The 11,086-nt window shown below is 43.3% G+C and overlaps 1 protein-coding gene across 1 annotated transcript; it reads left to right on the forward strand.

The window, feature by feature from the left end:
- The first annotated feature begins 221 nt into the window (after positions 1 to 221).
- Positions 222 to 6,447, forward strand: C1D (C1D nuclear receptor corepressor). Its single transcript, XM_004710253.2, has 5 exons — positions 222 to 266; positions 1,068 to 1,220; positions 1,944 to 2,010; positions 2,327 to 2,382; positions 5,534 to 6,447. The coding sequence occupies exons 2-5, from the start codon at positions 1,077 to 1,079 to the stop codon at positions 5,690 to 5,692; spliced, it is 426 nt and encodes a 141-aa protein (XP_004710310.1). The 5' UTR covers positions 222 to 266; positions 1,068 to 1,076; the 3' UTR covers positions 5,693 to 6,447.
- The last annotated feature ends 4,639 nt before the right edge of the window (positions 6,448 to 11,086 follow it).

Consider the following 11,086-nt stretch of genomic DNA (forward strand, 5'->3'; position numbering starts at 1 on the left):
TGGCTTGCAGAGTGCTCCCAAACGGAGGGACACTGTAGTAGCTTCCGCCCTCGTAGCCCTGCTCTTACTGCCTGAGTTTGATGCTCTGCTGTCCTTCTCGAGGGATGTCAGAGCAACGTGAGGCCTTGCCTGTGTCTACTTAACCACTCAATAGACAGTCACCATTCTTTCCTCTGGTTTTCTCTTCTCAGCGCTCCCTGTCGCTCAGCGCTTCCTTGCTGGTTGCACAGCAGTGGGATGGTCATACTGGGATACTCCATCCAGTAGTGAGTGTCACATGGGCTTTGCTGCTTGTTTTTTTGGGGCGTGGGGGTGGTAGGGATGGGGGTCTTATGCAGAAGACCATGATATATTGTGACTAAATATTCAGATTAAAAAAACCCAAAACTTCACCGTTATCCGTTTGATCTGATTTCTGGACGACTCATTTCCACCCCGTTCCTAGGGTGGAACTGTCCCTGTGGGTTTCTGAGACAAACTTTATGGGAGTAGAAAGCCTGGCCTGTCATCCACTGAATGGCTGGTGGTTTTGAACTGGTTGGTGCCTTTTCAGATTACAGCCCAACTCGTAACCACCAGATACCCGGGCTCCTACCACGCCACCAGCATTCCCCACATACTCAGATGTTACTTTGTGAACTTCAGAGTTGTGCTTTCAACATTTAGATGCCAGGGACTGTACAGATCATTGAACCAACGGCCATGTTTTATGCATGCGGATGTTGAGGCGCGCAGACACACCCTGATTTATCTGAGGCACTTAAGCAAGGCAGGACTTCCTCGTGGCATTACGCTGTGCTTACAGGCTGCTGTTCACGTTCCCACCGAGCACTCTTAGGTGGACCCTTTGTGATTATTGTTTTTGATCTTTTCTGCCTCCCCTCCATCTCCCCTCCTCCTCCCCCCCAGCAACTGGAGGGGAAATTTCAGTGTAGTTGCTTGAGAATCATGTTCTAAGATTATCTGTAGGCTTTCCCTCATATGGCCTACTGCCTTTTTTTGTTTTTCCGGGAAACGAAGGAACAGTCTCTTTCAAATGAATTCTAACTCTTCATCCTCTCCCCCAGTTACTCATAATGGCGGCAAGTGCGGAAGAAGTCAACGAAGACTACCCGACTGAAATTCACGACTATTTGTCGGCCTTCGAGACTTCCATTGGTGCCGTGGAAGAGATGCTGAAGACCATGATGTCTGTTTCTAGAAATGAGTTGTTGCAGAAGGTATTTGAAACATGTAATTCCCAAACGTGTCCTGTAGGAGGCAGTGCTGGTTTCCTGTTAGCTGCCTCCTTTTACTTTAACTGCATGTATTTCCAGGGGAAACAAGCCTAAGCAGCCTTAGAAAATGCTTCCTAACGATTTTTCTTTTGACTCGTTTTTTTTGGGGGGTGGGGGTGGGATGGGGAGGAGTTCTCCCAGCCTTCTTTTGACAGACTCTATCTTTGACCTTTTAAGTATTACAATGATGTTATCAGGGTTTCTGGAAGCCCTATAGAACAAAAACAGTAAATTGACTTTGACAGTCTAAAACAAATCTCATTATGTTTCTTCTGTCTTTGGTATTGCCTAAGCATTTTAGCCTGCTGCTTATATGTGAATGCATCCTGTACAATGTTCGTATTGATAAATTACTTCTGACATACAAAGGCCAGATCCCAACTCCCCAAATTAAAATAATTCAAAAGAATTTTTCTTGGATTACACACATTTCTTTGTCTAACTCAGGATGGTCCTCTGCACTGCAAATCTGTGGACAGAAATCACTGGTTCACAAAACGTATTCTTTTTGCAAAGCGTTCCCAGACCATCTAGTTATTGGATTATGCAAAGTAGAAAAAATGTTTTCTTTGACACATTGAGCTTGATGAAAGCTTAAAATGTTACAGAGGGTCCTCAGACCCTGAGTGCTGGCTTATCTTTCCTTTCTCTCCTGTCTTTTAATAGCTGGACCCCCTCGAACAAGCAAAAGTGGATTTAGTTTCTGCTTACACATTAAACTCAATGTTTTGGGGTAAGTATGTTTTTTGGGAGTTACTTAGATAGCAAATTATTATTTATTGTGCCAACGAGATTTTTTTTTTTTTTTTTTTTTTAGGGCTAGCTATTTGTATATATTACACTTTATGGCACTTTTAGTAGTCATATTTATTTCTTTTAAATCAGAAGCCTGGATACTCATGCCCTGGTCATAGACTTCATGTTCCATGTGGATTGAATCATTTAAGGTTCACTTAGCCATCTGGGTGACTCTCCGGAGTCTTCTGAATTGCTAGAATTCCTTTGACTGCCATGCCTTTAATTTATACACACACCATTTTCTCTTGTAGTGTATTTGGCCACTCAGGGAGTTAACCCCAAAGAACATCCAGTAAAGCAGGAATTGGTAAGCTTTCAAGAAATTATCTTCTTTATAGTGTACCTGCCCAGCTGCTGTATGTGAGATGCTCTCTACAGGTGGACTTGTAGTCAAGGTTCTCGACGTAAGTCACAGGGCCTCGGGCACACTACCTGGAGACAAAAGTTTTTCAGCGCCGACATTTTGAAAGTGAGATGCGTCTCCTTGTATCCCTGGCTTTTCTTCCTTTTACTTGTCAGAGGCTAGGTGTTCTTTCTGTTGCATAAGTCTCTGGATGGGACCATGTTATGATTCTAGTGATTATTTATAACTTCCATATTATTTTCCCCCATAAATTCTTGAGATCCTGTTCATCTCCAGGACAGATTTTTTTTCCCCTTTTCTTTTTTTTTAACTCTTACACAATTCTTAAAAAGTATATGCTGGTTGATTTACTAGCAAAGACGGGAAAAGTTTCTCCCCCACCTTCTCAGTTCCTCCATTAATTCATTTTCTCAGCAGTAAAGCATCCAGTTCAGCAACAAAGCTAAAAGCTTTTTTGGCACCAGTTGTATGTGTACTGTCCAGCAATTCTGCATTAGTGACATATTTACAGCCTGTAATAAATCTTTTAGGTTTGTCTTTGTATTCCATTTAGATGTATAAGTACAGTATAGAAGGTCTGGGATCTTGGAGTTTCTGCTGACTTCAAGAATTAAATCAAATCATTCAATTTGAAGGGAAAAAATTAGAAATGAAACTTATGGTGACCTTCTAGACTCGGCTTTATGAATAAGAATATTATTAATAAATCCATCCTCTGTGTATAAAGTACAAGGTAAATACAGACGCGAAATACACTTGACATTTTGTTCTGTTCTTGCTCCCGAGGCTTTGGGAGTCGGTGTGTATATTATTTGTAAGTAAATTGGTCACTTATTTCAAAACTACACGTAAAGCTGATCTGTTGCCCGCGTGTTCAATTTGTGGACCAAGACTTTTCCTTAAACGTTCTTGGGAGGAAAATACAAAATATGGTGATTATGAAAAACATGCCAGACAAAAGTGTAAGGCAGTATTAAATGCAGCTCTTGTAGCGTGCAGCTTTCAGCTCTAAGACCTGTAGGCTGCATTGCCTGCTTTCGATGCTGTGGTATTGATGAGACGCCTCCTTTTCCTCGAACACAAACGTATTTGGAATGTTTCAATACTTGTCTTGTGAGTGGTAGTGGATCAGATCACCTGCCATCTTTCCCCTCAGAACCCACTCATTGGAGGACCATGTGTGTATTCTGAACCAGAGTGGGCAGAATAACAAGCAGTAGAAACCTGTTCTCCTGATCTGGCCTCGTTACAGACATTACTAGTTGATCACAGCTAAGGAGCCCTGGCGGTATAGTGGTGACTCTTGGGGCGGCACACCACAAGGTGGACTGTTCGAAATCACCGGCCGCTCTGAGGGAGAAAGATGAGGCTTTCTACTTCCATAAAGAGGCCCACAGGGGAATTACTACGTTGCCCTTATAGGGTTGCTATGATGGTGATGAATCTTTTTTGAGAGTTCAGGTGTGAGAGGATACCTATTCGATCTCTGTGTGTGTGTATAAAATAAGTAGGCACAGGCCCATTGAAATTTATTAATTTAGTCATCCAACAAGTATTTGAATGGTTATTGAGGGCCAGGCATGATTTCCAAGCCAGATAATTTCTCCATAAATAAAGCGGGCACCTGCCCCTGCCCCTGCCCCTGCCCCACTGGCAGTCACAGCAGATATCTCTAATGGAGGAGACAACAGTAAAAACCTAAAAATCAGACACACAAATTATCAATAAAGGATTATGGTGCTACATTAGAAAGCTGCCCGCGGAGGGCTTCAAATGTTTGTGGAAAAATGGAATGGAAAGTTAATGGACAAGTTCCATGAAGTCTTTAGAGTCCCCTCCTGTGTGCTGTGAGAAGAAAGGAACAAAATGGACGTGGCTGGGTGGACAGGGTGGTAAGGCTTGGGTGGATGGCAGTTCTCACCGGTAAAGGCAGAGCCTGGTGGAGCAGAGTGTCCCTTGAGCTTATTGGAAGGAAGACAAGAAGAGCCCAGGCTACATGTCGGCTGCAGTTGGAGACCACCTGCCGCTCCGTGGGAGAAAGATAGGGTGTTCTGCCCCTGCAAAGACTTACAGTCTCAGAAACCCACAGGGGCAGTTCTCCTCGGCCCTGATGGGGTTGCTGTGCGTCAGAATTGACTCAAGGCCTGTGGGTTTGGGCAGGAAGACAGGGAGTGGCTCTTTGGATGGCTGAAAACCAGCTGGGCAGAAGCCCAATGCAGGGCTGGGCTCGCTGTGGGCTGTGCTGCAGGGGGCTCTTTAGGGCAAAGGCTTTTTCTCTGGCCCTAATGGGTGTGGAGCAGAGTTGTCAGTCTTAACGGTTCCACATGTCTGTCTATGTTTGTATATAACTACTTTGATTATTGCAATGAAACTTGCTGGTAAACTGTGATCAATCATTTACTCTGCCATTTTACCGCTGTCATCAAGTTTATTTCCCCAATTGAAGTATAGGATAGCCCTTTATTCTGATTAATGGCCTCAGAAGATTCAAAGTGGTGTGGCAACATATTGCTTCTCACCTTGTAAAGTTTGATTAGAACTGTATATTTTATTAGGAAATTTCATGTGCTTATCAATCAAAACCATGGAATGGAATAAAAGACCCTGTGTTTTCCTGCTGCCCATTCTAGTTGGGAGCCGGAAAGTAGCTGCAGCAGGAAAGCAGCACTTCTCCGCGCATGCTCTGTTCAGGAAGCCCCGGGAGTTTAGCTTGCATGTTGCAAGTGCACAGATGTTAGGTGGCAAGCCTCAGACGTTAGCTGGTAGACCTCAGAGACTACAGTCGCGGTGTGGAATGAGGGTGCTGTTAGTATTATCAAGACTAATAAGGCAACAAGTAAACAGTCGAATGGTTATCTGAGTAGTTAGGCCTCTTCTGAAAACCCTTGGATCACTTCTGACCGGACTTCTTAATGCCCGTTTCTCTCGAGTCTCAGCTCCCCGGGGAGCCTGGAGCATATTTATCTACTCGCTCGCACGTACTAGGCAATACGTACTTGGATACAGCTGTGGAACTGGCAGGTGAAAGGATACTAAAGCTTAGTGGTGGCGGAGAGCTTCGTAAACCAATTTCGTTTTCGTTTTCCCGGTTCAGGAGCGAATCCGAGAACACATGAACAGGGTCAAGGAGATCACCGACAAGAAGAAGGCCAGCAAGCTGGACAAAGGCGCCGCCAGTAGATTCGTCAAGAACGCCCTCTGGGAACCCAAACCCAAAATTGCCTCAAAAGTTGCCAAAAAGGGACAAAAGTAAAACCTAACATTTTGGGTTTTGATGTATGCATATTCAAAAAGTACACAGTTTTTAAAAAATGTTCTCTGCAAAATGTATTCCCTGTTGAATTCGTCTTTGTGAAATTACACTTTGTGAAATACTTTCTGTTTGTTCCAGACAGATGAAGTTGTTTTTATTGCTTTTCCTCTGGGGAGAGAGCTGTGGCGTTTTGAACATTGTCTCTGTAGTGTTTTAGCCTCTCGACTAGACGCTGCCTTCCTTCTTGGGGGCTCGTCTTTCAAGTACCATTTTATAAACAACTCCGCAATTTCAGTGAAATGCTCTTGGTAAACATTTGGACTTGTTTCGGCGTGCCCCCCATGAAATATGGGGCCGAAGACTGAGTCTGTGACAGGCGTGAGTCCCTCCTCAGTCTGTCCTTACCGCCGCTGTGGACATCCGTCAGGCACAGTTTTGGATTTAGTGCACATTATTCTAATGTCGGTCTTGGTCTACAGCATACCTTATTATGAGTAAAAATCATTTGGGAAACACTTCTGGATCTAATACAGTATCTTTTTGAAGATAGCGCAGTAAGAATGATATTGACACATGTTGCAAACACATGTTGCATCTGTGCTTACGAACGAACCATTGTATCACGAACTTGTAATGAAATAGGCTGGGTGGGAGTTGGCTCCTAACCGGGTTGCGTACAAATGGTTGTAGTGCGGGATTGTGTACAGTTGATCTGTTTTTGCTATATTCTATTAAAATAAAATTATTGAAATGTCTGTGTTTTCTTAAGTAGGTACTTAATCATACTTTCCTGGTTTTAGGGATTACATACTCTGAAAAAATATTTGAGGTGTGAAATGAAAACTCTAAGGTGATACTCTAATGCTTGGCATTCTGCCTCTACAGCCCACGTAAAATGCATTTCCATTACCTTTCGAAGGAGAATCGGGTGGCATGTTGATGGCTGGATGTTGGCATAATGGTTTACATTATCAATAGAAGCCGTAAAAGTTACTCACTGATCCGTTTCTTTTGACTTTCAAATTAGGAAGATATGTTGTAGAAATATCACAGGTAGAGAAACTCACAGAATTTTGCTCTTGCTGTACAATACCTCAGATAACTGCCCAAACTTGGTTATATAATTTTTTTCCTTGTTGGGTTTTATTTATTTTTTATGACTGTATTTTAATGCACATGGCACATAATCTGCATTTTGGCAGCAGCTCTCTCCTGAGAGATTTTTGTAAGCCCTGTGCTGCCAATTAAAAAATATTTATATGTCTATGTGTATATGATGCTATGAAAAATTAGTGTGTGTACAAAACTGGAAAGGAGAGAGTGGTTGGGGAACATGGAGAAGATGAGTGTCGCTTGCTTTATGTGTACGATGTTTGGGGGCCGTTGTCGAGGACCTGCAAAGGTTCTAGGACACTTCTGTGCCACATAACACCATTCAAACAGAAGGCAGTATCTAATGAAGATTACATGGTGTTTATGTTCTGATTTATTTTTCTGGAATATTGGCTACAGTGGATTTTACATAGCAAATCTTTTCAATGCCTAAGCCCATGAATTTTAATGTTATGCCCTTAAAGCTTTCAGTCCTTGAATCCACATCATTAGGTGTGGGAACGCCGAGATAGGAAAGTACTTTAATTTTTGAAGAAGGAGTTGTTAAAATTTTCTATGTGATTAATCCTCCATAAGTAGCTTTGCATCAGTGGGCTTCTTGATTTATGGGAGCAGATACTGGAAATGTCCTCGAGTGTAATGGGCTTTGTAAAGCATGTTGGACTCTTTCTGTGGCACACGATGAAGTGGGAGGGAGGCAGGAAAAGCTCCCGGCTCGGGGGACAGACCCTGTGCCAGGGGAGGGACGCTTATGGCCAATTCACGCCTCTCCCAGGCCCATCCTTTTCCACTTCTGCCTGTTTCCCTCACCGTTGCCACTTCGTGTGAGAAAGCAGTGCTAAGATCTGCCTGTGCCTGTGTATGATTGATTTCAGGGAGGCCTACCATTGGCACCTCTGAAATGTTCTCATTTCCTAAAGAAAGGCAGGCTCAAGGGGAAAATGCCATCCAGGCGCAGAAAATCCTTCGCCAAATTATTGATTTGTAAAAGTCCAATTCTGTTATTTTGTCCAATTGTTCAATGAATAATTTTTCTCCCCTACCCATTTGGCTGGCATATAATTCACCTATCATGCAATTCAATAGTCCACTTACATCAAGAAGAGTTAAACAGTCATTGCCACAGGCCATTTTAGAACATTTTCTTCCTTCTTTTCCTCATGATTATTAGCTCCCCATTTCTCCCCAAGCTCCCTGCCACACCTCAAGCAACCATTAATCCAACTCCTGTCTGGATTTCATGTACAGAAAACCAGGAATAACAAAGCAGATTAAAAACATCAATTGAAAAGAAGCACAAAATATTAAAAACCAGAACAAATTTAAATGGATTATAAGAGAGATCAAATGATAGGGCACTGCATTTTAACCTAATTGCTTCTGCAACAGCCCACTTTCTAATGCATCCTGCATGACAGCCTGGTCCAGGGAATGATCCAGTGTTTTATCATTAGAAATGAAATATGGTGTTTGTGTATTCTGTTTTTTTAACGTATGGTTTTAAATGGCTATTGAAGTAGGGAGCCGAACGGGAGTGGAACATCGGTTTGTTATTTGCTTTTTTGATGATTAATTCCACAGATACTCAATGACATTTCCAGAGAGGTTCTAAGTAAGACAACTCAACCCTTAGCTGACTTTTACAAAACATACCAAAGAGAATCCTTTCTTTCAATGCACGTTTTTCAGACTGATTGTAAATGAATGACAAACTGCCCATGAACCTCCGCCAGCGACACAAAAGGTGAGGGTTGATGTTTTTGACCCAGTTAGGGTTAACAGTTTGTTCCAAATGGTAGTGTGCTTTGAATTTGGATGTGAATCACCACGTTTCGTAATCTCTTCAGGAATGAGCACGTGAGAGGGGTTGCAGCGGTAGATGCTTTTAAGATTAGACTTACGGACTCTTAGTCGAAAGCTAAATCATGAGCATTTGTCGTAACATCCTTGCAGATACCATTTCCTTCTCGTTCAGAGTTGCAGGGTGGGAATTCATCTTTGTGAAGTAGAACGATGTGATCCGAATGGACACTCCTACTACAAACACGCCTTCCCCCCCCTAGATCCTCGCCAACAATTCTTCCCTCTTGGAAATAAAATCCCCATGTGTATTGAGTGTGTTGGCAGTGGGTGCTTGTCACTCGCCATCCTGTGAGGGCAGAAGTCAGCAGGACTTTACAGCGGTTGCTGTGGATTGATTGGCGCGCCTCCATTCAGTTGTTCCTGCTGCCTAGCAGGATGTCGAGGCAATGCCGGGAAGCTTTCTGGTCTGCACAGCCGTTTCCCTTTTGGAGTGAGTGTCCCGTTTGCAGACCACTCTTGGGAGTGCCCACCCTTGACTGGAGGTGCCTTTTTAAAGGGCTTATTTTTTGACAGGCAGATTAGTCGATCTGTCCAGAGAAGAAAGAGTTCTGGTGGTATCTATTGGCAATTGTAGTTAATCTTACCCCTTTTCCTCCCCAGTGGCGCAAGGTAACAGCAAAACTAGCTCTGTATTAATCGTCTATTCATAAGAGGTTGAGAGAAGAGGCGAGGTTTTACCCCACACCCTCTTCTGTTATACCCGGAAGTTTAACAAATGTATCTTGGCAGGATTACTGAATGCAAGATATCAGTTTTGCAAAGTGATATATTTCAGACTATATACCATATTTGACGGTGGGTAAAAAATAAGCTTTATAAATGGAACATTTAGGAGTTTTTTTTCTTTCTTTACTATTTGCTTTCCCGTTTAGTGTTGCATGGTTTCAGGGTGGCAGTTACCATAAATGACAGGGGGAAATTGAAGAGGATAATTCAACCTTTCAAGATGCTTCTGCTGAAATGAATGCAGACCTACCGGGGCTTTGAATGTGAAGTTTATAGGAATACAGTATTAGAAAGCCAAGTATCCAGGGAATTCATGGTGATAGGCTTTGAATGAGATGCTTAGGACAAGCAGAACAGAATGCCTTCCTTTCCTTGTTACGAGGGTCTTGTCTATCGAGAGACGATGTTAAAACTGTGATCCTCAAAAGAATAGAGGCTTGTCAGACAAAATCTGCAGAGTGTACAATACCTCTTGGGCTTTGTGCCAAAACGGGTTCGTTATGAAAATAACAAAATTTTATCATAAGGAATCACTGAAGTAGTGATGTGGTCATGGACCGCATATTCACACTCTGCCCTTGAGTTGATCCAGATTCACCTTGACCTTCCATACAACCAGAAAAAAACCAAATTCAGTGCCATCGAGTCGATTCTGACTTAGGGTGGAGCCTATCGGACGGGGTAGAACCGCCCCTGTGGGTTTCCAGGACAGCACCTCTCTACAAGAGTAGAAAGCATCCTCCTGGTTCCTTGGAGCACCTGGTCATTTCGAACTGCCGACCTTGCGGATCTCAGCCCAATGCGTAACTACCGGGCCACCAAGGCTCCTTAGTGCCCTGTACAGTGACTACACATCTTCATGGGAGTAGATTGTCTCTGCTTCCCCAGAGTAGCTGGTAGGCTTGACTCGCTCACCTGGAGGTTAGCAGCCCAGACACCACAGCAGTGCTACGGCTCCTGATGGTGTTCTGTTAAAATGTAAATATTATTATCCAGTAGGCAATGTGGTTATGTATCTTGCTAGTATAATTTCATTTGGTGACTTTTGCTTTCTTTGATAACAAGACCCTCAACTTACATACACAGAAATCATTTGCTGTTCCCTCTCCCTGATAGGCTATTATTTTTCCCTTATGAGAGAAACGATCTTTTTACAGGTTGGGTAGTAGGTGCCAGGGGCCCTGGTGGCATAGTGGTGAAGGGTTGGACTGCTGGCCACCAAGTCAGCAGTTTGAAACCCCGAGCCGCACCCCGGGAGAAAGTAGACTTTCTACTCCCGTAAAAAGCTGGAGTCTTGGAAACTCACAGGGCAGTTCTGCCCTGTCCCATAGCGTCGCTCTGAGTCAGCACCGACTTGACAGCAGTGAATTTTTCTTTTCCCTTTTGGAGTTGTTGCTGACATTTGTGGGTTTTGACATTTATGGGTTTTACCATTTGTGAATTTTAACATTTGTGAATGGCTTTCGAGGCCCATGGGTATGTAATCTTGCTAAGGCACAACCTTAATTCCCGCTGAATTCCATGCAGCAAGGCATTATTTAGGTACTGATTCACAATCTAGCTAACTTTTCATTCTCGGCAGTCTAACACCCCCCCCCCCCCCCCACACACACAAAGTCGCATTCACTCATCTGAAAAATATTTATTGAATTCCTATCCCGTGCCAAATTCTCCTGAAGGCACAGGAGATTC

This window comes from Echinops telfairi, unplaced genomic scaffold, assembly GCF_000313985.2.
Source record: "Echinops telfairi isolate 266 unplaced genomic scaffold, ASM31398v2 ScPeMD7_2573;HRSCAF=3158, whole genome shotgun sequence".
NCBI lineage: Eukaryota > Metazoa > Chordata > Mammalia > Afrosoricida > Tenrecidae > Echinops > Echinops telfairi.